Source organism: Capsicum annuum, chromosome 4 (genome assembly GCF_002878395.1).
Source record: "Capsicum annuum cultivar UCD-10X-F1 chromosome 4, UCD10Xv1.1, whole genome shotgun sequence".
NCBI classification, from domain to species: Eukaryota; Viridiplantae; Streptophyta; class Magnoliopsida; order Solanales; family Solanaceae; genus Capsicum; species Capsicum annuum.
In genome coordinates this window covers 230,258,604-230,282,667 of record NC_061114.1, presented here as the reverse complement: position 1 = coordinate 230,282,667, position 24,064 = coordinate 230,258,604, and the positions used below count along the sequence as shown (strand labels likewise).

The following is a 24,064-nucleotide window of genomic DNA, read 5'->3' as shown; positions in this document are numbered from 1 at the left end:
GGTCAAAAATTACTTTTTCTACGTACATATTAAATCTTAAATACCAACGACAACATATCCAGGATAATCGTACTTACTAGTGGAGTCTGGGTAGGTTACTGGGTGTATTCAGATCTTACCTCTAACTTGTGAAGATTGAGAAATTGTTTCTGAAAGAACCCCGACACATGTAGAATGATTCTAAGTTGTTATGAAAAGTAAATAGAATAATAACAACAAAAAATAATCTCGGATAGACTATATTTATGTGGACAGGGAGACTAGCCCATTACTAATCTATTGCATGCCCTTTCTTTACAAAAGTAATGGTAAGGTTTGTCACACTCACCCAGTCACCCCTCGGTGGGATTATACTGGATATCTTGTCGTTTATGTCAATCTTAGTGCTAAATTAAGTACCACTTCCTACCAAAAAAAAAAAAGTACCACTATAATGTTCAATTTTTGTTATTTTGAATAATGGCTGTCTAAGCATGAGTCCAAAATAATTTCACTTTCATTACCATGTTCCTTTTCACACACAAAGGACAGGAACATGGCCACTGATTGCGGCACGTTGGGTCCAAGTATTATGAAAACATTTGACTTATGCTAATGTGTATCTCTGTTACCTTTGCCCTTACAGCAAACCAAACATGTGTTGTATTATTTCTTTCAAGTTTCAACTTCAATTGTTATTGTCAAGACTCAATTAAACTTTCTAATTTTTGCTTGAATCGTTTTAGGATGGCGTTTGTAAAAAGAGTGATAAAAGGGAAGGCGCTGGAGTGACGGGCATATCCAAGATTTAAATTTAAAGGCGGCACGCTTGATAAGAAAAAAAATAAAAATTTAAGTCTACTTCAATTTCAAAAACTAGTTTAGTAGGTGTGAGCTTTTAAGATCATATGACGAGATCGAGTCCCTATTCCACCAATGATTTGGGACTCAACAACCCCAGATATTGACGTCTATCAACTAGAGCATGAACAATATATGGGCTCTACATTGGGTCAAAAATGGATGAATCCAATTCTGATATCTTGATAAGATTTTTGGCTTAATTTAATCCCGAAAATTGGCTCATGAAATGAGAACTTTTCAAAGATCATTCGAGGATAACAAGTTTTACATTCATGCTCAACATAATTTAACCTTTATAGTGTTCACATATAGTAGTAACATTTTAAAAACGAGCAGTGCTAAAAAATCATATGATGGTGATTGCTATAATGGCACATGGGGTTTGGTGGCATTTGTTAAAAAATGATCATTTAAATAAATGGACACTGCAAAATGAAATACATTTACGTATGTATAGTTAAGTTTCTTGGATGTTGCCTTGCCTTGAAAGTCTCTACAAAATCAATACACCACGGCCCACTGTTTTTTGCAAATTAAATCATTCCAAAAACTCTTGTGCTTTTTTATCTTTTTTTTTTTTTTATCTTTTTTTTATATATATAAAAATAAATTATATTCCTTTTACTTTTTTTTTTTTTTTTTTGCAATTAAAAGATGAATGCTTCTTTTCCTTTATCCGCACATATAATTAAAAGACATTCTTTTCCTTTATATGACCTTTTGTGCTTAGAATCTTTAACAAGAGTGTTTCTTATGCTTTTTCTTCCTTACCTCAAATGTATATGATGCATTCTCACAGTAAACTTTCTTGTTTCTGCTATAGACAGCCATGTTAAATGTCTAGTGTTAGAGTTTGTGACTCGAATTTTTGTTGATCCGGTCTTGAAAAGTTTGCGGTGCGATCTATGTTTGTGATTTTTTGTGGGGTCTGTGGTGGTAGTGGAGGCCTGTATGTTTTTGGGCTCAGGATTTATTTGTACGAACGTATTATATAAGTTTGATTTAGTGGGTTGTTTTGGTGGTTCAGAAAAATACGTCATTGAGACTTTCATCTCCTCCTTGTACTCCTCTCCATTATATTGAATTTCCTCCTCCTCTGCCCGTGGTTTTTCTCATCAAGGATTTCCACGTAAAATCTGTATGTTCTTCTTTTTTTCTTTTATTTGTGGTATTGTTTATTTCTGCTGTGGGTTGAGCCAAGTTCGAGGGGATCAAAGTTAATTAAGTTAATAATTGACGGGTCATTAATTCATTTAAAATTTACTTGAATTGAGATGAAATGGGTCAGATAGACTAAATAACGTGTCATAATTCAATTTGCTCGACTTTATTAAGCGCACGAATATTTGCTATAAAAATATGATATGTCCAAATACACACATTATGTGTGCGGATACAATGTATTCCACGGCCTTTTGAAATGAAATGTTACTACGTCTATTTTTCATAAATGGGAAAGCAAATTTCTCTTAAAGAAATTATTTGTCCATAGCATGACGTGCACTTTAAGTTCAACTTTTGGAATGATTAACAATTTAATTTATTTCTTTTTAACTATCATGTGAACATGTACAATTCGTTTCTTTTTAATAAAAAGAAAAAGAAAAAAGAAGAACAGTATTTGTTTGTCTAAATAGAAAGACAATTACATTCCATGTATCTTTTCAATAAATCCACCACGTGATTGGAATAAATCAATAAGGTTACTATCTATGTTTCTTTGGGTATTTTTAGTAATTTTCTAACGGTACATTTGAGAGCTGCCAATATGGGCTATGCCCGATGAGCCGACTCGACCCGATATGTAATTTAATGAAATTGAGTTTTGATTTTTGCAGCCCATTTAAGAATAGGACTTTTTAGCCCAGCCCATATAAGCTCGTGACCAGTGGGGCTTGAGCAATGTGAGTTGGCTAGCCCATGGGCCGTCCCATAAGTCAAATATATGCAACTATTTAGATCGCTTATTAGTATTTTTATTTGGTTCGAATTATATCATGTCAAATGTTATTTAATTTCGTCATTAGGAGTATTTTCTGGGGGTGTTCGAGACTTGATTAACAAGTATTAACACTATGTAATATTGTCTGGTGATATTTATGTTTATTAATATTCTAAAATTAAATTATAAAATATTATTTTTTAAAAAGTGGGCTGATCCGTGAAGCCCGCAATCCACAAAGTAATGGTGTGGGCTTGGTGTTTTTCGGCCCATCATTTTGATGGATCAACCCGACCAAATTCGTTAAACTCAAAGTCCGTATGAGCTAGTCCAAATGGGCTGGATCGACCCGTATTGACAGCTCTAGTACGAGTTAAGCCAAAATGTGTAAAACTTTATTACACGTGCAACGTTCAAAGTCAGACTTTTGTCCATGCAATATTGCTGGTAATTAAAAGGTTTCTTAACTAGGAAATATATACATTTAATCTGATTAAGAAGTCTTAATTAGTTGGAAATCGTAGTAGTCAGTTAATTGACTATATGAACTTTTATCATATTAGTAAGGATTTAATTCTTCATCTTATAATTTCTTTGTCTATTTCATCTATCGCCAAATTTTTTTTTTCTTTTCTTAGAAAAAGTCTTGATCAGTTTTCATTTCTTCACATGTATCAACTCTATTGCATGTGGGTAATACTAGTCATGAAAATTTTATTAATTAGATACAGGTAAAATGTTTTCATAATCAAATCACCTATAAAAGAAAAAGATAGATGCATCACATTAACAGTGAGTGAGTTCATCTTAACTAAACATTTTTTATGCGATCAGATACATATTTATATGTAGAGATTTATATAAAAATCTTTTTATGTAAATATCTATTAAAACTTTCGACAATTATTATTTGAGTGTTAATTAAAAACTTTACATGGCAAAGTACAGGGTGGATCTAGAGATCTCCTAACTAATTTACGTGAACTTAATTATTATTGTAGGAGTAATATTTATTTGAGGCTGATCTATTAAATCCATAAATTTTACAGGTTTAAATTTTAAATCTATTTAACATGAACATGAGTTGAAAAGTTAAAAGAAGATTAATAATCTCATAAAAAGATCAATCTAAAATGTGTTGAGAGAATATTCACTTCTTCACACTGTACTTTCTTTTAACACATTTCAGATTGATCCTTTTATGAGATTATTTATCTTCACTTCTTCAAAATGTATATTTAGATGAACGAAAGATACAATGATCTATCGAAAAGTAAGTTAATCGAATCAATCTTTTTCTTACAGTAAATTAGATTCACGATCTGATGAGATAAATAAAATCTCTCATAATTAACTAATTTAAATATTTTGAATTCGAACAGTTAAAATAGTAAATTTAGAGTTTAGACTACCAAATAATTTAACCAAAAATATGTTACATCGATGCATAGGTCGTAATTGGATCGCAGTGGGAGAGGAAAGTATTAATTGGAGTATGATTAATTAATTTTCTCGAGATGTGATACCAATAAAAACTACTCCCAGTGAACTTGGGATTTTAATTATTGCATTCTGACTTTGAATGATGTGATGTATACTACTGAATGAATATTATTGGAGAAAAAAATTGGAAGCTGGAAGTGGCTGGCCTATATTATAGTGAGTTATGTTAAGGTAGTGGGCATAGAAAAGAAATGAGTAAATGTGCAAAAAAAGGGGTAGTCAACAATTTATGCTACACTTTTTTTTTTTTAAGAAGAAAATACAATGTATATATTAAAAAAAAAATTACGTCAAAGAGATTTATTTAATAGTTTATAAAGACTATATTTCATCTTAACATTCAATTTGGACTTTAATTTTCACCCGCTCAACGGTAAATATCAACAGTTGGCGTTTACACTAACACTAGACTACATAAATTTACTTTAAGTAAATGATTAATTAATATATATGTTTATATCCATCTCATAAAGGAAAATTTTGATGTTACTCGGTACTCGTAAAGTATTGTTATGTGATCGATCAAGAGAGCACGAGTCGCATCAAAAGATGTGAATTGTGATCTAGTGATTCAATGAAGTAATTGATTTGAGCATCATGAGGTCTTGAGTTCAATTCCCAACAGAGACGAACACCATAGTGATTTCTGTTCATCCGTTCTAAGTGATTTCTGTTCATCCGTTCTAAGTGATTTCTCTCTATCAGTTCTAATCTTAGTGGACAGAGTTACCTGATACCTGCTGCTGGTGAGAGGTGACAGGTATGCAGTGAAGTTAGTTGAGGTGTGCGCAAACTAACCTGCACTCCACAACTATATATAAAAGGGAGGTGGTAGGTATGCCGTGAAGTTAGTTGAGGTGTGCACAAACTAACTTGCACACCACGACTATATATATATAAAGAAAAGAGATCACAAGTCTGAATTGTGAAACAATTCCTTACAAAAATGTGGAGTAAGATTGAATACAATAGATCCCAGGGAGGAGCTACCTTTCATCAAGGAATTCATTTGAATTTCTTCGACAAAAAATTATAAGTACTATTTTTACATAATTAAAAATATTTTTTATGTATATATAATATATGTTGAACGTAACCCCTTGACTGATTTGTACATTGACAAGCTTAAGATATCGAACTCCCAGTTCATGTATATACATTTTATGTAACTCTTGAACATCGGATACGAGTAAGTTATTATCTGCTCATCGAAAATTGAGACAAGTGAGTGGAGTATTATGTTGAAGGGAGCAGAAAGGACAGGGGGAGATGAGGGTAGGCCACCCAGCCTTTAACTCGTCACATGCAAGGGCTCGATCCATCTCACAGTACTAATCTTTCCAAAATTCCCCACCTAAATGTTGCTCAAAAGCAGAAAATATTCGAATTAATTAAGTGAGATTATTAATTAATTTGAACCATACACTTAATCACAACATTCAATTAATAAAACTACGAAAATCTGTACTTACCTATATTAATACTAATCTTTAACAGTCAGAGGTTATAAATGATATTCAAGTCAATTTACATACGCATCGACTATTAATGAATAAAGTACCACTACATATTATATGTTGTTATATTGTAATAGTTAGATTAATAAAATTAGAAAGTACAAATCAAACAACATTTTTGTGGGATATATAATAATTAATGACTAATTAATGGTTATATAATAAAGTGTTTTATAATTTTTTGCTATAAAAACTTGGGAGAAATTTCCAAATGATAATTGACAAAAGGAAGCATGTGGAGGGGTCTTCTTTCCAATTTCCACTGTTTAAGTGCCGTGTGGACCCCAGCACCGACACTGATCAAATTTTTGTTTTAGTAATATTACGTACCATTTTTCATATATTTCTTGGTTTCCCCAATAACAAATTGAAATTGCAGTTGTCATTTTTGAAATTTTGCAGTAATATTTCCCTCTCTCTCTTTTTTTTTTTTTTTTTTTTTTTCGGCTAATATTTACTTTGGGCCACATTGCTACCCAACTCAGGGCTGGCTCTACCTGTAAAAAAAAAAAAAATAGGCCGCCGCTTCGTGCCTCATTTTTTATAATAATTTAAATATTTTTTTTTTAAATGAATATTATTTATTAAAAAAATAATTTTTTATATAAAAGGAAAGAATTATTATAAGAAGTTCATATATGTAGTGTATTATGTTTTAAGAAAGATTAAATGCATTGATTATATTATTACTTAGAAACGAATAATTAGAAAAAATTAATTATATAATTTTAAAAATAGAGTTCATTAAAAGAAAATTATTTTTTCTTAAAATTGGAAGGCTTCCATTTGATTTTTGCCTTAGGCCATGAATATGTTTGAGCCGCCCTACTCCAACTTGACTTTTATTCCATAAACAAGTACTAGCAATGATAGTCATTTTTGTGTTGGAATACAGTGAAATATGAATGAGATTTATCATTTTATTGAAAGTTTGGGGTTTCGAGCATGTGTAATAGAAAGGATTTGAAGGTATCCCAACATAAATTTGATGATATTAGATTAAAAGCTTATATGATGTTAAATTAAAACTTTCTAAATCCGCCTTTACGTCTCTAAACATGCATCTCACTGGAAAAAGTGTTCGAGCTAAACAACTTTTAAGAAAAACAATAAAATTTTTTTTTATAAGTCCTTAATATGAAGCATTTCTCTTTTAGTGGATCATACATACAACAAACATAAGGAATGTAGCTCAATTGGTTGGGCTATAGTCTCTTCATTGATATGAGTTTAATTTTTCATTCTGCGTCCCCCTCGCATGTTTCTTCACAATAAAAATATGCACTAACATCAACATATTATGTATAATTTCATAAATCATAAGTCATGTGAACTAAAAGGATATGATGATTTGTATGCATAGAGATAAAAAAGAGAGTACACTAATCATAAATCATACATGACAAATTTAAATTAATTGAAGCAGTAAATTTTGAACAATGGATTTTGTTTTTTCAAAACAATGGATAATTATATGAAAAAACAATATAATAAAGTCTGTACCGCACTCTTTTAAATATGCCATGCCCTTTTCATCACCTTCACTTTAATTCTCCCCCGCCCCCCACCCCACCATTCTTGTTCGAGAACCAACTATTTTTTCTTTTAAATTCCTTCTATTTGCACTCTCTTTTTCTTATTATAGCAAATTCCACTGCAACATAAAATAATTCAGAAAAAAATGTTGCCACTAAAACTTGCATTAGCAGTGTTTTTAGTGGCAGTTGTGAATACGGTTGTTGCAGAAGATCCTTATAGATACTTCGACTGGAATGTTACTTATGGAACTATTTATCCTCTTGGAGTCCCTCAACAGGTGACTTTCTCTTTCGTTTGTTTCCGTAAACGCAATGTCTGACGAAAAATTATATTGTTTATACCTGGTTAAAAGTTATTCGTCATGTGTTGCTTTTAACATATTTTGAACGTCATAATGAAAATCCTGGTTCCGACAATATCCTTTTTTTTGTTGGATCTGGTTTTAATATGTTCATGTAACGGTGATTTTTTTATTTTTTTTTTGAAATGTGTGTAGGGAATTTTGATTAATGGACAATTTCCTGGTCCTGATATTTACTCTGTCACAAATGATAATCTTGTTATCAATGTCTACAATAGCTTGGATGAGCCTTTTCTACTTTCCTGGTAATTCATCTAATCAACCTTCTTTTTTTTTTTTGTTCACAATTTGTGAGTTGATTATATTGAAGTTCATGTAACACAGTTGACAGACATAACTACTTTGGAATAAATACATTTTGAGTTCTGATTTCAATGCTGAATCTCCAATTTGGTTTGGGGATTTTCAATTGACATCTTTACCCCAATAGTGAACAGATTTTGCTGGTTGTTTTTTTTTTCTGGTCAGTATACATAGATTATTTTTTGGGTATACTTAGGCAAAAGTGCAGTTCGATGCACTAAAGCTATCGTTATGTGTTGGAAAGCCCCACCACAAGAGTATATCATACACAGCCTTATCTTACATTTCTATCGGAGCCTGACTCGGTCTAGTTAGGCAGATGTATTAAAAAGGTTAGGCACTCAGATCTCAATATGATAAAGCAGATTGAGGGTGAGTTTTGTTAGTTAACTGAACTCACTCATTTAAAAAGTACTTCTAAACTACTCCCTTCATTCAATTCGTTTGTCTGATTTTAACTTCAAATGAAATTTAAGAAAATAAAAATAACTTTTAAATATCATGATCTTAAATAAAATGTGTAAAATGTACGAAAATTACTCAAAAACTAGTAATATTGGAAATTATTTTCTCCGTCTCAAATTATTGGTCTCAATACAAATTGAGATGACATATTAATGAAAAAAAATAATTAATAATATAACTAATTTATTATAGTACCTCTACTAAATGATGTTTATATTTTAATTTGAAGAAAAAATAATTAATGCAACGGGTAAAACATGAAATTTTTTTTGTCTTTTCTTGATTAATGAAAAAAGACAAGTAAAATATGAAATCAAATTAAAAAATTTGAGACGGATAATAATTTGAGACGGAGGAAGTATTTAATTTGTGGCTAAGGTAGTATTTGGACGACAAGTTGACAAGTTCCACTTGCTTACTGTTGGCTTCTTCTACAGACAAAAATAGAGAAAAGAATACCACATGGGCATTGACATCAACAATTTGCAAGTCTCGTCCGAATCTTCGTGGCATTTTCTAAGTTCATATGCCACGGGACTCATTTGGTAGAGTGTATAAGAATAATGAAAAATATGGTGTATTAGTAATGTTTGTATTAGTTATGCTTGTATTTTTCCTATGCAGTGTTTGGTTCGATGTATTAAAAAAAACATGAATTACATAATTTAGAAAAAAAAATTGCTTTTACATAATACCCTCAATATATATGTTGGAAAGGATGCGGAAATTTTTTTGAGGGGCAATAGGGTCTTTAAGCATGTTAATGCATGCATTAGATCCATTGCATTACTAATGTCATGGATTTTGAGGTATTAGTAATACACACCTTAATACACAATAGAGTGTATAACTAATGCGACTCGCATTAGTTATACATAGGATAAAAAGGTATACCAAATAAGGTACTATTAATATACATTAGTTTAATGCATGCATTAATATTTCAATACACTCTGCCAAACGACCCTTGATAAGTTAGTTATCCAGCTGTATAATTATTAGCTAGTTGTTTTCCAATTTAATTCATTCTAGACTATGATGTACAAGCAACAATGTTATAATGGTCCAATAGGAGAAGAATGAAATGTAATGATATGATTTGAGAGTGGTTGCTTCACTCTTAATCAAAAGTTCTCGTTTTGAGAACATAATATAAGGTTTTGATATTGGTTAAATCGTGAGATTAGGGATGGATATAGATTTGACACCGTGATAATAGAGTTGACTTTATATATCTTAACACAATTTCAAAACTAGTTTCTTGAAGTTAATATTAACTAAAACTATAAAGGGAGATCTATATATATTCACATCTCATACGATGTCTCCGAACTCTAGAGTCCGATTAACAACAAGAACAACACACTCGGCATAATTTCACAGATAGTGTCTGAGGAGGGAAGGGTACATCAAACCATAACTCAATTTTTGTGGTGTAGGAGGACTGTATTCGATAAATCAGCTAAACTTTAATTTACAAGTCTGGAGATTGGTAAAGAGCATTATGCCATGTATTAGTCTGTTTACGTGGTATAATTCAAGTTAGTAAATTTCACGTACGAAATGATTACAACAACAACAAACCCAGTGTATTCCCACAGCGTGGGGTTTGGGAAGGGTAAAATGTACGCAGTCTATACCGCTACCTCCGAAGAAGTAGAGAAGCTGATTCCGATAGACGCCGGCTCAAATAAAGATTAAAAAGCAAAAATAAATAATGTGTAGTGTTTCTTATAATATATGCAAAATCACATGGTTCATTGGGTATGCTGAACAAATGATGTGTTTGTTGAAAATTATAGATTGAATGTAACTAGTCGGTGGTTCATGTGAAATGCATGTGAAAAGTAGCTGCAAATTCTGTGTCTCTTTGAAGATTGTGCTTTGTCCATTCAATAATTTAAATAGTCGAAAACTCAGTATGTTGTCTATTTTAGACCCTACATTCTTGCTAAATTTTAAAATAATAAGATAATAATATTAATTGTTTGTATGTGAACATATCATCTAAAAGTTTACGTTAATATCATTTTATCGCGAATGTACATGTAGGAACGGGATACAGAACAGGAGAAACTCGTTCGTAGACGGAGTATATGGAACAACATGTCCAATACCTCCTGGAAAAAACTACACATACAATCTACAAGTGAAGGATCAAATAGGGAGTTTCTACTACTTCCCATCTCTTGCATTTCATAAAGCTGCTGGTGGTTTTGGAGGGATTAGGATTCTCAGCAGGCCTAGAATCCCCGTTCCTTTCTCGGACCCTGCAAACGATTACACTATCCTCATTGGGGATTGGTACACGAAGAATCACACGGTACGTATTACTCTTTTTACGTTGTCAGTGTATTGAAGTTAAATTCAGTGTAATGCATTTAGTTCTTGCAAGTACATAGGGACCCATGCTTTGTATTATTAATAGTCAAAAGGACCCGTGTGTTGTCTAATCACTTATGTCTTATAGTGTCGGTAACGTAAAGTGGCAATGTTTTTTGTTTTTTTTTTTAATTTTTTGGAATTGATTGTGCTTTTTCTCATGGCCCATTGTTTGTTAGGTCTGTCCTTAACCCAATAGTGTGGGCCTATTTGGAGACATCCAACTGGAAAATGCACTTTTTTTTTTCAAAAAAAATAAAATAAAACTCTCCAAACACCCTCAAGTAGAAATGTAAGATAAGACTGCGTATAGTAGACTCTCTCATGCATAGCGAGGGAGTTAGTGCAACTTGATGCACTTCATGATGTTTGGATTTGTCAATCAAGTTGGTACAACTTTCAGTACTGAAGAGCTAGGATTATTGTTTTGGAAAGAAAAATGTAGATGTATAAGTCGAATTAGAGATAAATGAAATAAATTTTAGCCTTTGTTCATTAATAGAAACTCAAGTTTATTTACTACTCCTATTTGATTGAAATTTGTCTTCGTATACAGGCCTCGAGAGCAATTCTTGACGGAGGGAAGAAGTTACCTTTCCCCGATGGCATTCTTATCAACGGTCGTGGCCCTAATGGTGTTACATTCACAGTTGAGCAAGGTAAACAGAACACGAATATCATAGACTAATGTCATGACATTTCTGAAAGAACTAACGGTGAGTTTTTCTTATAACAGGGAAAACTTATAGACTCAGAATATCCAATGTTGGATTGCAAAGTTCACTTAACTTCCGAGTTGAAGGACACAAAATGACATTAGTTGAAGTCGAGGGAACACACACATTGCAAACAAGTTATTCCTCGCTTGATGTTCATGTTGGTCAATCTTACTCTGTCCTCATTACAGCTAATCAAGAAGCGAAAGACCATTACATTGTTGTTTCATCTCGTTTCACAACTCCAGTCCTCACCACCACCGCGGTACTTCACTATAGCGGCTCTAACACCCCCGTCTCTGGCCCTCCTCCTGGTGGACCTACCATCCAAATCGACTGGTCCCTTAACCAGGCTCGCTCCATCAGGTATGTCCAGCTTCCACTAAGCTCATATGTAGAGCCTGGTAAGTTTAACGATTACAAGTATCTGATAAGTTGATGATTGTGTATTTCAGGACAAACTTGACGGCAAGTGGACCAAGGCCAAACCCACAAGGTTCGTATCATTATGGTATGATCAACACAACTAAAACCATCAGACTTGCTAGTTCTGCTGGTCAAGTGAATGGCAAACAGAGATATGCAGTCAACAGCGTGTCGTTTGTGCCACTTGATACTCCCCTCAAGCTTCTCGACTACTTCAAGGTTGGAGGTTTCAAAGTTGGAAGCATATCTAATGCCCCAACTGGTGGAGGAATTTACCTAGACACGTCTGTCCTAGGCATCGATTACAGGCAATTCATTGAGATTATATTCGAGAACAATGAGGACATCGTCCAAAGCTGGCATCTTGATGGCTACTCTTTCTGGGTTGTAGGGTATGTTAGAACAAATCTTCGCTACCCATGATTTTCTAACATATACGCCTTATTGTGTTCTTGATTTTGATTTTTTTTTTTTTTTCCAATTTTAAATGTAGGATGGATGGAGGTCAGTGGACTCAAGCTAGTAGGAACGGATACAATCTTCGCGATGCAGTTTCACGTTGCACCACTCAGGTAAAAATGAATGAACAAAACATATTTTGCAATCACTTGTTTATTATTGAGATGGTAAACTAACACGATGATAAAATGTAAAAATGCAGGTCTATCCCAAGTCATGGACCGCTATATACATTGCATTAGACAATGTAGGAATGTGGAACCTACGGACTGAATTTTGGGCACGACAGTACCTCGGACAACAACTATACGTGAGAGTCTACACAGACTCTACCTCATTGAGAGACGAATATCCAATACCAAGGAATGCTCGTCTTTGTGGCAAGGTGGCTGGACGACACACACGACCACTCTAAGCAAATTCTGCAATTCTAGTAGAGGAAAATTTTATTTATACAATCTTTGGATTATTGTGAGTTTAGAAGTAATGCCTTATTACTACTATTTTGCTACTACTACTAGCTGCTAATTTGAATGACCTTAGCTCAAGGTCAACATTCTTTCTTCAATTCCACCAAAACATTGTATTTTGTTCTTTCTTCATTGCTGTACTTCTCGTAAATTATTACTTGCTATATAAATGAAGTGCTTTTTCATTATTGTATGCAGATTGCCAGATTCGATTTTTTTTTTCTTCCTTTTTGCAGATCATTTTCTTTACATGATTAGAGAGGATTGTTTGCATAACTTGATGTTTTGAGTTCATATAATTAGCCGTTTTAATTTCAGCTTGATGTATAAAGCTCCCTATCAAAAGTTATATGTTTCATCCTCGGGTCATAATGACAAAAAAATGAATCTTGATCTAACTTAAACTCAAATATCGTATAAGAAAGGCCATTTCATTCTTCAACAGTAACCTTATCTATGTGAATAGTAAATACATTTAAACAATGACAGGTGAAATTGTTGCAACTTCAACCATATTGGTGGCAAATTTAATGGGCAATTCAGCATTAATTTACAACCAATATTTATGAGCCGCCTACATAAATACCATATTATGTTCGACTATCAAAAGGTTATAGAATTAGCATTTAACTAATCTTACCTTTTTATGTTTAACTGTCAAAAGGGTTAAAAGAACAGTTCCATGATCAAAGCATCATAGTTAGCAAGTCCCAAAAAAAGGACTACAAGAATATAATGTAGCTAACTTACTTTAATACGAAACTTAGTAATTATTTTTATCCGACTTGTCAATAATACATCACGTAATTCAATATTTATACAATATTATAACGGATAAAAATATTATACCTAATGTGTCAACCTTATATAAAATATATAATTGTAATATATAAAAAGTACTTATATATAGTTTTGAATCTAAATCGGGTATAATGCTATATTATATTTTATATTAAGCCAGGTGACATAAATATTTTACCATTAATGTAAAAATGCAACTTTTTTATAGTAATATTTTGCCCAAATAACAGAAAGTAAAAAGGGGGAGAAATTCCGATTTTGTTTTGTTCAAAAAGTGCCGCCAGTCTCAAAATTTCCCTGACAAACGAGATGGCCGGTGAACTTGTGGCGGCGGCGGCGGCGGAGGTTACCTGCGTCAAGCAGCTGAGTTCAGCTGAAGTTGCGGCGGAGGAAGAGAAGCTGCGTCTTCTCCGGGAAGCCGTCGATGCGCTGCCGGTGAACGCCGTAAACGATTTATGGTCCATTGGGGTATGCATTTTTTCTTATTCATATTCTTATAAAACAATTAATTTTTTCACATTTTGTATGTTGTTGAGTTAGCTTTGTTATCAATTAACTGGCTGTTTTAGTTTGTTATCTGGTTTGGACTTGACACGAAGTTTAAGCACGTGAAGAAGTGCTTTTAAGTTTTCCATTAGAAAGTTAAGAGCTAAAGAGTTGTCAAAAAAAGGGAAAGACATTTTATTTGAAATAGAGTAAAAAAGAGTGAGACAAACAATTGAAACGGAGGGAATAGTTTGTGTTTTTGAATGTTTAGTTTGTTTATAAGATATAAAAACTTCAACTTTGTGGTAGTATCATATAGATATTGTCATATTAGTACTATGAATTGTTTGGAGAAAGGAAAGAAGAGGGTCTAAGTAGTTTTAGTGTTAAGAGTTAAATTCGAGCTAGAATTCATTCTACATGAATAACATGATGCGCTGCGAATAAAATGACTGAACTTCCTGAATTTTAATGTATTGGTGCACCGTGGACAGTTAGAACTAAAGAGTTGCCAAAAAAGAAAAGGACATTTTTTTGAAATAGAAAGCAAGACAAACAAACTGAACGGAGGGAGTAGTTCTTTTTCTGAATGTTTAGTTTATTGCTAAGAGATAAAAACTTCAACTTTCTTGTAGCATCACATAGATATTCCTATATTACTACATTCTTGTAGTTCATTGAAACTATGAATTGTTTGGAGAAGGGAAAGAAAAGGGTCTTCATAGTTTTAGGTTTAGAGTTAATTTGCGCTAGAAGTCATTCTGCATGAATAACATGATGAACTGCCAATAAAATGACTGAACTTCTTGAACATTAATGTATTGGTGCACCGAGGACAGTTAGAACTAAGGAGTTGCCAAAAAAGGAAAAGACATTTTCTTGAAACAGAAAGTAAGGCAGACAAACTGAAATGGAGGGAGTAGTTCTTTTTTTGAATGTTTAGTTTATTGCTAAGAAATAAAAACTTGAACATTCTTGTAGTATCACATAAATGTTCCTATATTAGTACATTATTAGTGTAGTTCATTGAAACTATGTATTGTTTTGAGAAGGGAAAGAAATGGTCTTAGTAGTTTTAGATTTAGAGTTAATTTGAGCTAGAAGTCATTCTGCATGAATAACATGGTGAGCTGCTGATAAAATGACTGAACTTCTTGAACGTTAATGTTTGGGTGCACCAAAATTATGTCTTTGCAAATTATGGAGCTAAAGTTTAGTAGAAGTATTACCTGATCAAAAAGTTCAGTAAGTATATTGTTAAAGTAGGTTTCTGGTGAATTAAGTCCATTTTATGTAATTTCAAAGCCATGTCAAGGGGTATGTCGCACTATGCCATACTTGAAGGACTTTCTTCCTCTAAAGAAAGAAGTGAATAATTGGTTAAGGTAATTTGGTTATAATTAGTTGCCTTGTCATTGGTGTTGAAGATGTTTTCGATTAGTTCTTTATCTAGCAACTCGTAAATTTCTTTTGGTTTGTTTGTTTATTTTAGGCATGCGTTCAATGCATTTTTCGACTATTTGGACTTCATGAACTCATATGTGCACATCCTTCACTCTCAATATCAAAGTGGTGTGATATTTTAGAAGATGTAATGAGAATTAAAGATGAAGAATTTAATGAGCAATCATACCAAGAACGATCAAGGGAGACAAACTTTTGCAAAATTTGCTTAGGCATCTTGCAATTTCTCTACTATGACGATACTGGAACTTTATTGAAAAAATATAGTGCCGATGACTTTGCTGTTGTAATTTCTGAACTTGTCAATCAACAATATCAACAAATTGATGGTTTTTCTCTTGAAGTCTCATTACCCTCGGCTGTAACAGAAAATGATCAAGCAGTCTGGTAAGATTTTGGAGTCTCATGAATTTCTTTATCAATTTCATTCATGTTGAGAAGGAGGGTCAGATGCACCTCCAAAATTGTTATGCTAAAGATATGACTGCATATTATTTCTTTCTTTGATCTAAAACTAATACTTGGATTTTGTTGGTTTCCACCATTATCTTCCTTATATATATGTGTGTGTGTGCGCGCGCGCGCCTGCCTATCTAATTTGAGCAACTTCCAAAATATTTCTTTTTTTCAGGTTGTATATGAAAAATAAGTACCACCATGAACTTTGGTTCCAACAGAAGGGCGAGTGTCAATTCAGTTCTACAAAAGACATCTTGAAATTATTAGTGATAAATCCATTACAAAGACTGTTGGTAATGAGATCTTCTTTTCTGATCTCTTTTGCACCTCTTCAGTTATATCAATAATTGAAACTTTATGGGATTAGAATTTTGTTGGTAATACTTGTTTTTTTTAAATTTTGGTGTGAATGTATATGGTATAAGATACCTTGAAATTGAGCATATACATTTGGGACAAACGTTCTAATTGAAATAAGCTCTGCTGGTTGCTCAATATAAACCTCTAAATAGAAGATGTACATGTAATGGTTTGTTCATGTTCTGCAGGGTGTAAAATCTAGTCAAAGTTCTTTCCGTGTTCGCTTAACATACTCACATTCTGATGCATTAACAAGAGATGACGTTCAGGAGGGAAATGGAGGAAATAAAAGGAGGAAAGCAGGCATGCTATCTTGTCAAAATGCTTCTCTTTTTCCCGTTTGAGATTTATGTTTCTAAAACTTGTACCTTACCTGCTGTCTTCTCATTACTGTGGTTCAAGAGTCGAGACACTATCAAAGATTATAGTTGTTTTGTGGGCAGGTAGGGATAGATAAGCATGCATTCTTCATTTTTCTTTTGTTTTGGACAATATATATTTTTTTTCCATGTATTACTCTTGTTAGTAAACATCATGGCCTAGAATCATATGCTGGGATGATGTAAACAGACGATACTTCTGATGTTTTGCCTGTTTACTTACTACGAAGTTGCATAAAAAGGTCTTCTGTATTCTTTCCCTTGCATATATTTAGTACCTTCAGTAGTATCTTCCTTTCATACTCATATTTTTCTTTTGTATGCTGTCTAGAGCAGACTGGTTGGAAAGATTTTTTTCCAAATGTGAAATTTTAGTTAAATTGAAATATAAGGATCTTGATCCATTTAATATTAGGAGATTTATGACTTCTAATATCAATGTTCTAAGAAAGTAGTTTTAAATTGGAAGGAAGATAGAGATCCATGAATTATGATTTCTAGCATTTGATTATTAGATCTAATAACTTCAGTGGAAGAAGTATTCTCTCAGTAGTCTTCATTTTCTGATTATCTGCTAACAAGGTTCCATTCTGTGCTCCATAATATCTGTTGGATCAAGTGTTTGTTGGTTGCCATCCCGGAGTTTATTTGAGAGCAACGGAATGTATTAACAGATTGTTGACAGACAAAGCAGGTTTGACTGGTGACCTCAAGACAACTGGGGAATCTGTCACTCCCCATGTTGAGGCTTCTGATAGTCACATTGGTGATCGAGATGGACTGACTAAAGTTTGTTCCAAGGAGTCGCAAGATCTCAGTTGTAGTTCCTTATTGGCTCAGTTAGATAAGGTATTGTGTCCAGGAGTATTCAGTTGGGTGGTTCTCTAACTTCCATTTATTTTACTGCACTTTATGTGATGGAACTCCTGTCTAAGCAGTGTACTTTTCACTCTATCTGAAGTATATTCAATGTGCATATTTTTCTGTTATATATAATGAGATTTTCTGCACTTACAGGTCAGTAAGCCTTGTTGTCTGACCATTCATTGCTGTAGAGGCTCTATATATATTGGAGGGAGATATCTTAAGGTATAGTAAATTTGGCCTGAAAAGCTTTGCTTTTCTGTAAATACTCTCTGCAACATGTTCATGAATGCCCAGTGGTTGTTTGCCATCATTGAATTCTGATCTCTATATTCAATTTAGTTATTTGATGCCAAAATGTTATCGCCAGCGGCCAGTGTTTGTTCTGCATTCTGTACTTCAAAAGAGGAATAACTAATAAGACTAGAAGGAGAAGGATGAAATGTGGTGAAGTTAAATCATCCTATGTAATAGATTGTTATAGGTTGAATGAAGATTGAGGATTGTTGCTTGAGAAAATCTTGTTGTCAGTGAAACACACTACCCTTTGACCCAGGGGCGAATCTATTACCCGCAAACTTCGACGGAAACACTGTATGTATAGCTGTATATATATAAGAATATAGTTATATATTAAATCTGCCTCCCACAATAACAAAGTATTGTCCAGTGCAAGACTGTAGCTTTTGTATCCCCAAGGTCGTGTGTTCGAACTTGGCTAGCTGCACTTGTTTTTTTAAATTTTTTTTGGTTAACAATTGTTTCATTAAAACAAGGCAACAACAAAAAGGGATACTTTACACCTAATAAAGACGTCTTACCAGTTAACTTTTATAGAAAAGTAATGTTAGTTTTAACTTTTTTTTTTAAATTTAATTGTTTAAAAAGGTTAATAAAGTATCTCACATTAAAATAAACAAAAAAAACTGTTTGGCTATTTCCAAATCAGAGCAAATCAAAACGCTCTCTTGTTCTTGACTGTTGAGGTTTGCTGCTGCTGCTGTGTTTGCTCTCTCTCTCTGATTGCTTCTTGCCCTCTTTGTAAGTTGTTTTAAAAAATTATTTTGTTTCTCTTTCTTGAGCTTAGAATTTCAAATTTGATATTATCTTGATTTACGAGAAAGTATTCTAATTTTGTGAATTGGGATGGAGAATTTTTTCAAGAAGGTTAATTATTCTCAATCAAGTTCTAGAAGGTTAATTATTCTCAATCAAGTTCTAGAAGGTTAATTATTCTCAATCAAGTTCCAGTAATGTCAATGTCAATCGTTCTTATCTTATAACTGACCTTTATTTGTGTTCACTTAAAGGCGATCCGGGATAAAGAAGACCTATTTCTGATTATGATCCTCGAATACGAGATGAAGTGAGAAAATATTATATTGAAAAAGGGCCTTGTCAACCTGTCTTGAAAACATATCCTTCAAGCGAAATAGGAGGTAGAATGCGTCAATTTGCTTCAAGTTGGTTTAAAGGTTCACATTCGACTTGGTTGGAGTATAGTGTGGAGAAAGATGCCGCATATTGTCTTTGTTGTTATTTGATCGATAAGTTTACTTGGCAGTTGGCACCCACAGAGTTCGGATCCTGGATCCGCCTCTGCTTTGATCACTAGGTACATATGGCATTTTTTGTAGGCTAAATATTTAAATCAATAGCTTTTACATGTAGCCGACACCTTAAGGCACTGACTGGAGCAGCTCAAGATTTTGAGAATCCCTGCGCTGATAATATTAATTAATATGTAAAAGAATGTAAACTTCCAATCCAAAACATGGGATAAGTATAGTGATTAAAGACATTTATTGTCCCTTTGGATGCCAATATGCCATTATATATCTGATGTAGGACAGTCTCTAACGATATGAAATTATGGAAGGTTGCTTATTCTTCAAATCTAACGTATTAATTTACCATTTTTTTTGGAGAAAAGGGTAACTTAATATTTACCATTGGAGATATAGGTTATAAGTCGTCTAAGCTCATTCTTGGCCTCCTAATTGTTAATAGAACATGTTAAGCAAGCAAGCCCATGTGCTAATGTCATGTCTGTTCCTGATAAGGGTTATTTCTATATATATGCATTCGGCTTCTTGCCCATTATAATCAAGCTTTATCTTTGGTCAACCTTCTTAGTTCATAGTCCATTTAAAAAGTTGCTTTGATGGAGTATTGCCCAACTGAGAATGTGCCTTTACTGCAGTATTCAAGAAATGTTAGCCAGACACGCTGGGTTATTGATGATGAACGAAAGGGAGAAGCATCCGTTGAGGTATCATCCTATAACTCTTAGTAGTAATTTCTATTGTTAGTAGTTAACGTTGCATAAATGTTAATCCTTCTTTGTATGTTCTCTTAGGAGAAAGTAGTTGGAGCCATCCTTCCTATCATCCAAGGTGACAACTATAAGTTTCATGCTGCCGGTAGGGAGGACATTGATGTAAGAAAGATGTGGTTTCTGACAGACCCATGAAGATTTTTGATCCTCTATTCTCAACACTTCCTTTCTCAGGTTCGGATGCTGGGTACAGGCCGTCCTTTTCTAGTAGAGATACAAAATGCACGCCAAGTTCCTTCTGAAGCGCTCATAAAAGAAATAGAGAGGAAAATTAATAGTCTAGAAAGTCAATACGTGAGTTAGTTAATACTTCTAAGCTATTTTTGATAACTTAAATGAGTATGGAGCACATAGCACCCCGTCATTTGGCCATTCATATATTTAACAGTCGTTACATATTTTGCATGCAGGTCCATGTTAAAAATCTTAGAGCTGTGGGTAGTCAAGTGTGGGACCTCATGCGTGAAGGAGAGGCAGAGAAGCAGGTAAACCTCTGATTATTTAAGCTAGCATTAGCCGTATTTACCAGCAGATCTCTGCTGAATAAATTATTTTTTTCTTAAGAAGTTTCTTTCCATCCTATACAGAAGCAGTACGCTGCATTGGTGTGGCTATCTCGTCCTGTCAGCGATGAAGATTTTGAAACTATATCATCACTAAAGGAATTAGTGAGTGGTTCTCTATTTGTGTTTAATTGTTTGAAGAATTTCTAGTTGTTTGTGAAATTTACAATAGACATATTGCAAATATATCCTCATATATGTAGAAAAATGTGTCGGGAATATATTGAAATAAACCGCTAAGACCAATATTCCTTTTAGCATTTATAATTTGGAAACAAAGTGTGCATTTTGTTTTTTTGCTTTGAGAAATTTCATAGAGTGCTAGCTTTTATTAACCGTTGGAAGCCCTGGCATGATTGTTCAGTATCACACCCCTCCCTTAGACTACTATTTAACATTGGTCTAGCATCAAATTTGATAATTTGTTAAGGGTTATCCACCACCATCTTATCTGATAATTTGTTTCTTTTTTCTCTCCTTTTCTTCTTCTTTGGGCTTCAGAAAGTTGCTCAAAAAACACCTATAAGAGTTCTTCATCGCCGAAGTCCATTGGAGAGAGAGAAAATTATACATTGGTATGAACAGTTTCTAGCAATAGACTACCGACTATGAGTTTACTTTTATACCAATCTCTGACTAGTGTTGTTCTTGTGACAGGATGAAAATGGAGAGGATATCTGGAAGCTCCCAATACCTTCTACTGCATCTGTGTACTCAGGTTACCATCAACATTGACATTAGTTTGTTTTTTTTCTCTAACTATTGGGAAAGAAATACGCTAATAAATACCTATCTGCAATTTCTTTCGAGTTGTCAAATTGTTCTTTCTCCTGATATACGAAAGATAATGGCTAATAGCGTGTCAAGATATAAAAAAAGATACATCACAGTAAGAGGGGAATTGTCACTGCCTGTCTTTTTTTTTTTTTTTTTCATTTCATGTCCTTTCTTTTTTTTCTTTTTCATTTGGTGGGTGTGGTGTGGGAATAAACTGGGTTTGTTGTTGTTGTTGTATTTGGTGGGTGTGGGCGGGGTTGGGGGGTGGGGTTGGGGGTTGGTGTAGTAAAGAAGTAAAAGATACCAAAGAGGAAGTTTATGGCAGCATCGTCTTTTACCATCAATTTTCTCGTGTATTTCTGTGTACTTAGTTCTCTTGTGAATCTTTTTACAGTGTCATTTCTGTACTGCATGTTTTGTCTGAGATAAAGAGTTCTTTTTGAAATTATTGTGAAATAGCATAATGAAGTGGTAACTGTCTTTTACAGGCTGGGACATATATCAAAGAATTTGTTCATGGGGATTTTGGTCGCACTCAGCCCAGGTATAAAGTGGTTATCTATTGTCTTATTCATTTAGTTTAGATCACAAAAATAAAAAAGGGCAGCCCGGTGCATTAAAGCTTCCGCTATGTGCGGGCTCTGGGGAACGGCCGGACCGCAAGGGTCTACCTGACACAGCCTTACCCTACATTTCTGCTAGAGGCTGTTTCCACAACTTGAACTCATAGCTTGAACTCATGACCTCCTGGTCATGGCAACAACTTTAGTAGTTAATCCAAGGCTTTCCGACAATACTTATTTTTTTTTAAAAAAAGATTCCCCAGAAATAATTGTACTCTTAGGGGCCATAGTGTGACCATAGAGGATTATGATCTGCAACAATCACCACAGAGGAAATTGTCGGAGAGTCAAATGTGCAGATTATGCTTGTGAAAGCATTTGATTCTTGATTTTATAAGTGATACTGGAATAGGGATGATAGTAATTAATTTTGTGGCCAAAAGAGTACTTTGGTCCTCATTCAACATGTATGAGGCACTCTTTCTGCATTTGTAGTACAATAAACTCAATAATCTTTTTACTACACATACTTTTTCCAACCCCCCATCCCCACCCCACCCAAAAAATAGGTATTTTACGACATACAAACGAACCCTCGCTGCTTTGAGAAGGGGGTAAAATCCCGTAAAATTGAGCCAACAACACAATAAACAGGTGAGCCTTTGGCTTTATTCGCACTCCGAGCAGGTGTGTAACAATTGGAACTGGAGATATTATAGCCTTCCAATACCCAATGATGAAGTGACCTTGTCTGTTTGACAAGGTTAGCATAAATTGATCACGGCGGCTCAGTAGAAGCTGGAGTAGTTCGCCATTTAGCTATAATCTTCTACTCTAGTGTTATAGTTACATGGTTATGGTATTAATAACTCCATGGCCAACTCGACAATCTTTTAGATTCATCATCTATTAGCCAATATTTCAATTGTTGTACGGATTTGGATGAGAGGAGTCTGTCCCTATTTGTATCGATAATAAGTGGTGTAATTTAGTCCATGAGACATTATTGTATCTAGTTATTGTGCTCTGTTGATCTACTTATTAGTTCTTCAACCTTAACTTTTCTAGCCTTGTCGTGTGCAGCGTTGGTTCAATTCTTGGTTGCAGAACAGAGATATTGCAACTCGATGTCACAGATGTGAAAATGGATTGCTTTTAGGTAGAACCACTTCGAACATTAGTACATCCTTTCTGGGCAACGTGTTGTCTACATTTTAGGATGAGATTTGTATCAATTATGTGAGAGGAAGTACGTTATTCTGCAAAATCAGTTGATCATAAATGCTATTTTCCAAAGTTTTAGGATATAGGTTCATACCATTTGTATGGTCATAACATTATATTATTGTTCTGCATTTTAATGTTGTTTTATTTCATAGTTATTCAATTGTATGCTCTTTATGATTGTATGATTTCTGTATTTAATAAGTACCACATTCACATATTTACTTTATTACGAGGATTATAAAATATATTTATAGACATTTACATATTTTATTTTGTTTATTCTCTTTTAGTTGTACTTGCAAATTTACCTTTATTTGTGAATATTTTAGTGATTTTGGGCGTTATTTAATTTCATAATATAGACAGTAAAAACACAAAAATAAATCATAGCCTAAAAAGGTAATTTTCTTTCTTTTTTGGTTGACAAGGGTAGTATTAAATAAGCAAATCAATAGCATCGATTACAAACATCAGACATCCGGGGGTTAATAGAAAAGGAGTTTCCTATGGTATATTGGGACTATGATTGATTTGTCTCTCAAAAATAGTTCCAACCATGTCTGACTAGACATACTTCCTGGCAAACACCGGAGGAACTATAAAAAATTTTTTGTCCTTCATAGACTGCAGACGATGCTCCTTGTTTTGCCACTTGGTTTTGTTCCCTATAGTAGTGCTGCACTACTGGAGCTCCCAGCCTCCTTAATCTTAACCTGCATTCATCAAGAAGAGCATTAGAGTGTAGGTTACCATTTTGGAGCATGTTAATATAATAACCTTCTGTTCAGTCCCCCCACTTTCCCAACCTTATCCTCCCACCCCTTTTTGTTGTTCTCTCGTTTACCTTTATTAATCA

The 24,064-nt window shown here is 33.7% G+C and overlaps 2 protein-coding genes across 2 annotated transcripts; both read left to right on the top strand.

The window, feature by feature from the left end:
* Positions 1-6,180: 6,180 nt before the first annotated feature.
* Positions 6,181-13,119, top strand: LOC107866828 (L-ascorbate oxidase homolog). The gene is made up of 8 exons (XM_016712830.2): positions 6,181-7,621; positions 7,841-7,950; positions 10,526-10,796; positions 11,412-11,514; positions 11,592-11,937; positions 12,027-12,389; positions 12,491-12,569; positions 12,659-13,119. The coding sequence occupies exons 1-8, from the start codon at positions 7,487-7,489 to the stop codon at positions 12,869-12,871; spliced, it is 1,620 nt and encodes a 539-aa protein (XP_016568316.1). The 5' UTR covers positions 6,181-7,486; the 3' UTR covers positions 12,872-13,119.
* Positions 13,120-13,776: 657 nt separating this feature from the next.
* Positions 13,777-23,390, top strand: LOC107866827 (tRNA pseudouridine synthase Pus10). Its single transcript, XM_016712829.2, has 15 exons — positions 13,777-14,195; positions 15,706-16,064; positions 16,309-16,429; positions 16,685-16,799; positions 17,562-17,725; positions 17,894-17,965; positions 19,944-20,012; positions 20,100-20,180; positions 20,253-20,372; positions 20,489-20,563; positions 20,666-20,746; positions 21,143-21,216; positions 21,299-21,359; positions 21,907-21,962; positions 23,065-23,390. The coding sequence occupies exons 1-15, from the start codon at positions 14,037-14,039 to the stop codon at positions 23,138-23,140; spliced, it is 1,683 nt and encodes a 560-aa protein (XP_016568315.1). The 5' UTR covers positions 13,777-14,036; the 3' UTR covers positions 23,141-23,390.
* Positions 23,391-24,064: the final 674 nt, after the last annotated feature.

Excerpts from the sequence above, each read along its gene's own strand:
- LOC107866828 (XM_016712830.2), top strand. The coding sequence starts at position 7,487 with ATGTTGCCACTAAAACTTGCATTAGCAGTGTTTTTAGTGGCAGTTGTG. Across the intron at positions 7,622-7,840 it reads CTCTTGGAGTCCCTCAACAG|GGAATTTTGATTAATGGACA; the intron begins GTGACTTTCTCT and ends AAATGTGTGTAG. Across the intron at positions 12,570-12,658 it reads TTTCACGTTGCACCACTCAG|GTCTATCCCAAGTCATGGAC; the intron begins GTAAAAATGAAT and ends GTAAAAATGCAG.
- LOC107866827 (XM_016712829.2), top strand. The coding sequence starts at position 14,037 with ATGGCCGGTGAACTTGTGGCGGCGGCGGCGGCGGAGGTTACCTGCGTC. Across the intron at positions 17,726-17,893 it reads TATTGGCTCAGTTAGATAAG|GTCAGTAAGCCTTGTTGTCT; the intron begins GTATTGTGTCCA and ends CTGCACTTACAG. Across the intron at positions 21,963-23,064 it reads TTTGGTCGCACTCAGCCCAG|CGTTGGTTCAATTCTTGGTT; the intron begins GTATAAAGTGGT and ends TGTCGTGTGCAG.